The 8,045-nt window shown below is 40.7% G+C and overlaps 1 protein-coding gene across 3 annotated transcripts in view; it reads right to left on the minus strand.

Moving 5' to 3' along the window:
* Positions 1-6,848, minus strand: part of LOC131251010 (mitochondrial fission protein ELM1) — a 65,214-nt gene extending 58,366 nt beyond the window's left edge. For all 3 annotated transcript variants that reach the window (XM_058251470.1, XM_058251463.1, XM_058251456.1), the window contains exon 1: positions 6,568-6,848. In XM_058251470.1, coding sequence (XP_058107453.1) covers positions 6,568-6,750 — 183 coding nt within the window. In that variant the 5' untranslated portion in view covers positions 6,751-6,848. The remainder of the gene's footprint in view (positions 1-6,567) is intronic.
* Between the last annotated feature and the right edge of the window lie 1,197 nt (positions 6,849-8,045).

Raw genomic sequence — 8,045 nt, forward strand, 5'->3', positions numbered from 1 at the left:
CATCCACACATGCAAAGAATTACTTCCCAATCCAAGAGATTCACATGTTTCAAATCGGGAAAACCTGGGGTTTGCAAAAGTGGAATAGGACTTGGGATTTAGAATTATCTAGGCTTAGGGTTAGGGAAATAAGGCGAGAAATGAGTGAAATAGAAGAGAGAAATGAACCCAAGATGATCCACACGTGTGGACAGCAGCTCGGGCCTGACGCACGTGCGTGGGATCCTGCCCGCATGTGTGTGGGGCACACGAATCTGAAATCAGCCAGCTAGGTGTTGGTCGGCCAGGGGAGGTCCACCTTCACGCCAAGTTTCACGCTGATCGGATGTCTGATTTGTGCACGGTGCTCCGCCAAAGTTTCAGCCCTCTTGCAGGGTCAGATTCTGGAAATCTGCTGTAGGGGATTTGATGAGGGGATGGCTATAGGAGATGAGGAATATGGATGGTAGGAGATGAGGGTGATTTGGGATAGATGTGGCTTCGCACCACGGTAGTTAGCCCTTCGAAGAAGGGAGGGTTTCGCACCCAATTAGGCTTCACAACTTAGAGGAGCAAGAAAACGTAGAAATTTTATTCAATCTTCAATGAAAAAACCCTACAAGGGGTTACCTATTTATAAGAAAAACCTATACCACAAAAGTCGCGCCATATGCGCATACTATACTTAAAGACGAAGTAATAAAAAATAACAATTAATGCAATTTAAACCGTTCATGATGTTCCTAATAACGGTAATAAGCAAAACTTAAAGTCCTAGGTCACCTAGGGTAGTGGGCCACGATCATGAGATCCAATGATGGGATCCACATGATGATTGGGTCCACCCTAAGGAACCAAAACACAGTCCTCTAACTATGAGGCCCTCCATGGATGTCGTCATCGATCCAGATCGAAGGTGGGGCCCTACTCCTTGCGTACATACGCAAGGGGGGCGTGCGTGTGAGCGAGATGTCCCCATCAATAATGGTGGCAACCGTTACACGTTACGAGGTCATAACGGCCACAACAGCCGTTATGGAAAAAACAACTTGTAATTGCCATTAACAGCACGTTACGCACCCTATAAAGGCCATAACAACCCCATAATTGTCTGTTAAGGGGCAAATACATGTTTTCCATACTTTTTAATCAATATTACGGGGCAAATACAGGTTTTTCACGACTTCTTTTTTTTCAATAAAAATAGAGACTGTAACGGCCGTTACAAGGGCCATTACGACCTGTATCATAAAGGTAACGATGGTGGTCGTTACGGCCACCGTTCCCATTACAGAACACCTTGCTTCCCTTCAAACTAGTGTTAACTAGACCATTACCTTTAACATCTATGTTATAGATGGGGGCACCTGTTGGGGCTTTGGTCTGGCTCCCAAGGTTAGGTCTGGCTCCCTGATAAGCAACCCAACCATTAGAATCACGAGACCCAAACCGCTTCATGGACAATTGCACTAGGTATCGTTCAAGCTCATCTACCCTAATGTAGGCCTCCTTTAGTGTACCAACATCATGAGGGAAGAGCTCACGCCAAATCTCAGGGGCGCAAACACATTCTAAAACAAAACAGGATCACAGCAGGGGACTCATCAACATCACATCGCAACATGTACTCCTCGAATCTCTCGATGTAATCTGATACAGACATCGACCCTTGCCTCAAAGACTGCCACTGGTTCAAAAGGTGATCATGGTAAGAGAGCGGGACGTATTTTTCTTTAAGTTCTTTCATCTCAACCCATGGTGTGATAGGTTCATCTCCACGTCGATCTGCCTTCCATTCTACATTGGTCCAGAACAACTTGGCTTGCCCCATCAACTTCAGCTTAGCAAACCTCACTCGACAACGATCTGACATATCATTTAAAGAAGTGGTTCGTGTCAGCTAGTCGGTCAAAGAAATGCTTCGGGTTTAAGCGACCATCAAAACTGGGAGCATCGACTTTGACGCTCTTCATAACCCTTTCCACGGGGTCGTAACAATCTCGCTATTCTCTACGGGGCACGTGGGCATGCAGTCCTACATCACCTACTCACTGACCAAAGTTCCTATTACGACACCTAATAGGTTCTACTGGCACTGGACCCTGCTCAACTGGTTCCTCATCTGCTGGCTCCCCTGCCTTAGATTAGTAGTCTTCCCCGGTGACAGGGGTACCATGAGAAGTAGCCTCTAGCTGCGTAATATGCCGGTTGCTAGCAGTCAATTGCACGGCAGTGGTCTTATTGTGCATCTCAATGGCCGTCAAACGGGGGTTAATCTTTTCAAGAGCCTCAGCGATCTGATCTAGGTTCATCGTGGGGAATAGACCAAAGCCACGACCTGTTCGCGTTTGCATACACTAAACAACCAGAATGAGAGACAGCCTAGCTAAATGTGTACTATATGATGAATGCAATGCAAAAATCAGATTAGACGACGCTCAATGTGATGTTATATGATGCACAGGTATTTGATGCATAATGACCCTTAGTACCTTAAACCCTATGAACAGCCCTAGAATGATTCTAATAAGGCTAAAACTAAAAATTCAACAACTAGGTATCTTAAAGTCATTAAATCTAAAAATTTCGGTAATATGGGACTTTAAAAATATCCAAGTAGAAAATTCAGCAAGCTATATGTAACCTATATGCTCTACTATGTGTATAAGAATTTTGTTGAACACCTACGCTACCCTACCCTAAATCTAGGCTCTGATACCAAATTTGATGTAGGATGATAGAAACTATCCTAGGATGCAAAATGAGAAATCAATTACACATTAATTTCAGCAATTAACATGTAAATCCTCATAAGAGATTTGAAAATTCAGATTTATAACATTAAGATCCTAAGTTTTCACATACGCGGTGCACGAAAATATAAAATAGTTCAAGAGTGGCCCACTTGGAAGTACGGACTTCCAATCTAGCATGGGTAGTATAACAACCATGTAGATAGATAATGATGCAAGCAAAATTCTAGTTTGAGGAAAGTTTTACAAAAATAAATATTAAAAAAAAAATCATATTTTCATTAGGGTTTTGGATTCATAGATGGAAATTTAGGAATTGGGTTTTTAGCGATTCAAATGATCTAAGGTTTAGAAGGTTGTAGTGGAAAGGAAAAAATGAAGACGAGAAGAAGAAGAAGAATACCTTTCAAAGAAGAGAAAGATGAAGGATGTGCCTTATAGAATCCACCACCAAACAAACTTCTGCCCTTCCACAATTCAATTAGAATGGAGTATTTCTCACAAACCCTAAAACACAATGAGAAAAATTCCTTCACACAAGAGAGCTTCTCTCTTTTTTCTTTCTTCTCAATAACACCACTAGTGTTGGAACTCTACCTCCCCTTATGCTTTTCTAATCAAAAATTCAAAATAATTACAACTATGCCACTCACTTAAGCGAAATGACCCATCATCTGAAATAAGAAAACTAAAACATTTATTATATATCAACCATTAAATAAATCTTAAAAATAAGAAAAAACATAAATAAAGCAATATCAGAGTCCAAGGGGAGTAGATCTAAAAGATCCGGTGGCCCAATGGCCTGATCGACAAGATCCAACAATTGGATCGACACGAAATAGAAATCATATCCTATGACTAAACTAGTCTCCTAAGCAGCCCACATGCATCATCCCAAAGTGGGGTCTTCCTGATGCACGTCCAATGCATGTGGGGTCTTCAAAATGGCCTGGCGGGTCCCATCTGGAACTCGTCTCCCATCCACAAAGAAAGTTGCGTTGATGTGGGTAGTCGTCTCCGTCTCTGGTACACCAAGTAGGTCCTCTGATGTCCCCATCAACATTGATGACAATAAATGAGCACAACGCTTAATGCATGAACAACCCAATTGTCCTTGTCAGCCTTGTAACAGATGACAAAAGAAAACTCCTAAGGGCCTGTTTGATTTTTTGGCTCAATTGTAATTACCTTGTAAATGCGTAATAATTATTTGCTTAGGTAATTACTGCATCTTTCCCAATGCAGACAGTGACCGCCTACTTTTTAACACAAATCGTGAAATACGTGAAATAAATGTGAAGCTCATCGTGTTGCATGTGGCTTATCCACACTGCTCATTTGTTATGCCAGCTAAATTTAGGGCATGAGCCCAAAAATGAGGCAGATCCAAAGCTCAAGTGGACCACACCAAAGGAAACAATGGGAATCAAACGCCTACCATTAAAATCTTCTTAGGGCCCCTAGAAGTTTCAGATCAAGCTAATATTTGTGTTTTCCCCTTATCCATGTTTGTGTGACCCTATGAACCGGTTAGATGACAAATAAACCTCAATGTGGACCCAGTGAGGGAAACAACTTTCAATGGTGGATGAATTAAGGCCATTGTTTCCTTTCGTGTGGGCCACTTAAAGTTAAGCATTGGATTTGCCTCATTTTTCAGCTTATGCCCCCAAAATATTCTGATAAAACAGATGGACAGCACAGATATATCGTATACATCACAGTGGGGCCCACAAATTTAAGTCAATACTTTTGGACCGATTTTCAAGGTGGAATTACTCACCCATTTTCAAAGCAGGTGAAAAGGTAATAATTACTTATTTACTAGGGATTTACATGGAACATGGAAAATCAAACGGGCCCTAAAGGTAAGCGCTCCACTCGACACAACGAGCACTCATCTTCTATTGATAGTTTAAATACTTGAGTGCTTCTTAATTAGAGTATAGTATAAATTCCTTGCCAACCAAATAGTGATGCCAATGTTGTAGAGTCTGAACAACAGCATAAAACTCTAAGTTAAAAGTGGAGTACTACTGCTTCCCATCAAAGAGCTTTTCGTTATAGAAGGCTATTGAATGGCCCTCTTTACTACGAACTCCATCAATGCCAATGTTGGAAGTGTCGCAGCTCACCTCAAGTGCCTTCCCAAAATCCGAAAGGCGCAAGACTGAAGATTCGATCATTTTACGTTTGATCTTATCAAACGCTCATGCTGCTACACTTGTCCATCGAAACTCCATTTTTTTCATACAATCGGTGATTGGAGCCATGATACTTCTTAAGTTCCAAACAAAATATATGTAAAATGTTTAGTTTTTTGGATAAGATTGGTAGTTTGATTAGAGTGCAAAGCCCAAATATCCGACTGGATGGGCATATGGGTTTACCCATGCATACTTCATGGGCCTTAAAAAAACCATACAACCATTAAGCTGGTGTACAAAGGCTCTTAAGAGCACAACACCAGATGCATAAAGCGGTTTAATTTTTATTTAGTTTTTTGAAGGGAGAATCTCTAAACATATCAATCAGATGTCTCTAAAGTTTATTAATTTTAAGAGACTAAGGGAGATAATATAAGCCATATGGCTTGTAGATGTCCTATGGTTGGTATAAATATTATATTTGGTTGATGTGGGGTGAGATACTGGCTCCATTGTCTTTAATTGCATATTATTAGTTTGTGGCTTGGATATGAACCTTTTTTTTGGCTTTCGTTAGAGATGGTTTAGTATAAGTCATTTTTTCATATGAATATGATTTCATCTTCATCTTAGGCATTAACTAACTAAGAAGTCACTCCTTTGGCTTTCTTTTAGCATTAAATGATAACTTAAGCACTCATGGTTATGTAAAGCCATACATAACCATACTTTTATGGATGTATTATGACAGTAAGATGTTGTGGTAGGTGTTAGCCAAGGCCTTTCGCACTTAAATCAAAACGTAAAGATTTTTATTATTATTTTGAAGGATGCAATGAAATCAAACATAAAGATGCAGTCCACAATGTAGTTTAGCACGTAATGATTCTTGGAACTATATTGGAGCTGGGTCCTAGGAAACAACTCCTTGTTGGTAGTGAGAACATGGAAGGCCAATGCTCCGATTGGATAGATCGAGCTACGGAAGCCCAGAGAATCGAGTAGATGAGGATCAACAACCATAAATCTGTGATTCCTACATCCAGAGAGGGTGTGGGACTGAGGCAGGAAAAGGATTGTCATACGTGCTTAGTCTGAGCGAAAGTGGGTCATTTTGCCAGCCGCAGTGTACAATGGCTGATGATGCTTTGACAACCTCTTTTAGCCATTGGCTAGAAAGCTAAGAGCTTTGCATGGAGAATAACTTATCAGAGGACGTGGTGGCAGTCGTTCCCAATCGCCTTCAAGTGCAATGGACACAAGTTATTTCTCCATGATGCCCTCAGAAGCTATTTCTTCACTGAACCTCGTCTGCACTTACTTAAGACTATTTCTATTATTTTATTGTCCCTTTGCAATTCACGCCCACAGACTGCAAAAAGATTCCCAATACGACAATAGAGTTTCCATCCATTTTTCTTCAGTATTGAATTAAAGGCATTCTAATAGACCTTTCAAGAAAATTTTCTATTTTCTCATTTCAAAATTTTTATTTATTTATTTGAAACACCCATTTTTCTTCCTCAGATGGCCATTCATCTCAAAAACCTTGGCTTCAAAAACAAAAACGAACTGAACTTGGCAAGCATCTATAAATCATACTAATCAGATTCCAAGATTAAAAGAAAAGAAAATATAGATCACAGAAAATCCTAAGAACAAACAGAATTCGAGTGGAAACTCACGTATAGAAATTGGTTATCAGAGAGACCAAGAGCGCGAACCAATCCGATGCTCTGATTCTCAGCGCCAGCAAAACCGTTACTGATGATGACGGCGCGGCGGATTACATTGTAGACACCCGCTTCGAAGATCTCCGGCATCCCTGACGAACCGCTCGGCGGTTCCGGCAGCTTTATGACCCTCATCTCTCAAACCAACAGACTAGGTAGGGATGCAGCTCTTGGGACTGCTGCTGCCGCCGTTGGCGTGCTTCACAAGGGGTACGCGAGAAGGTTCCACTTTCTTTCGGGATCTCTCAAGCCCACACGACCATACGAAGGAGCCGATGTACACGCCACACACGACTATACGAAGGAGCCGACGTACACGCCACCCACGTATGCCCGAAAACAGTAGCATACACGTGTGAGACCCGACACGTCCGTCAGATGGGTTCCCACCATGCTTGCAAATGACCGTGAACAAAATTGGGACCATGTCAGGCCTCTCTTTGTGCGAATTTATGAGCTTCTCACTCTCTTTGCTGGCAAGTCATTTTTTTCCAACAAAAGTAAAATGATTTCTCAAAGGCTGAGGCCCTGTTTGTTAAATCTGAACCTCAAGTCTGAATGTATAGTCTTGAATCTGAAGTTGGAAAACTAACCGTAAATCTAGAATAACCTGTTTGTTAACTAACGTATGAAATGTTTGAAATATATTAATTTGACACATTTACCCATATGAAACAATTGTGATTGAATCCTTATTTTTAAAAACTCCATGAATTTCACTTAAATGTTTATCTGTCATCCAACCTATTGAAAAGGTCACAAATAGCTAGATGAAGAAATGACACAAATATCAACATGATTCAGAGCTTTCGTGGCTCAAAAGAATTTTTAAAAGGCCAATCACTATTGTTTCCTATACAGAGGTCCATTTAGGATTTGAAGCTAATTTATTTTTTGATCATGCCCTAAAATAAGCTTTCAATATAGATGGACGGTATTGATGTAGTCACATATATCACAGTAGGCCCCAGGCGTGAGCCGGATTTCATGGAAAAGTCTTTCCCAGGAAGTCCACGGCTGGAAATCTAGGTGGGGTCCACCATGTTGTTTGTGTGAAATCTCATCCCGTCCATTCATTTTGTGAGATCATTTTAGGACATAGTGCTAAAAATGAGTTGTATCCATTACTCAAATTGGCCGAAAATGTGAGGATTGGACGCCCATAATTAAAATATTCGTGGGGCCACAAAAATTTTCAATTATGCTAATATTTGTGGTTTGAGTTCATCTCACTATGAATGACATTATGAACCGTATTGATGACATGTAAACATCACTGTTAACCCTGGGAAGGTTTTAACGATAGGAATTTTCCTACCCACCTTTTCCTTTAGTGCAGCCCATTTAAGACTTGTATCCTCCTCATTTTTTGTCTCGAGTCCTAAAATGATCTCAAAACAGCGTTGGATAGATTAGATTTATCACAAACA

This window comes from Magnolia sinica, chromosome 1 (genome assembly GCF_029962835.1).
Source record: "Magnolia sinica isolate HGM2019 chromosome 1, MsV1, whole genome shotgun sequence".
Taxonomy (NCBI): Eukaryota; Viridiplantae; Streptophyta; class Magnoliopsida; order Magnoliales; family Magnoliaceae; genus Magnolia; species Magnolia sinica.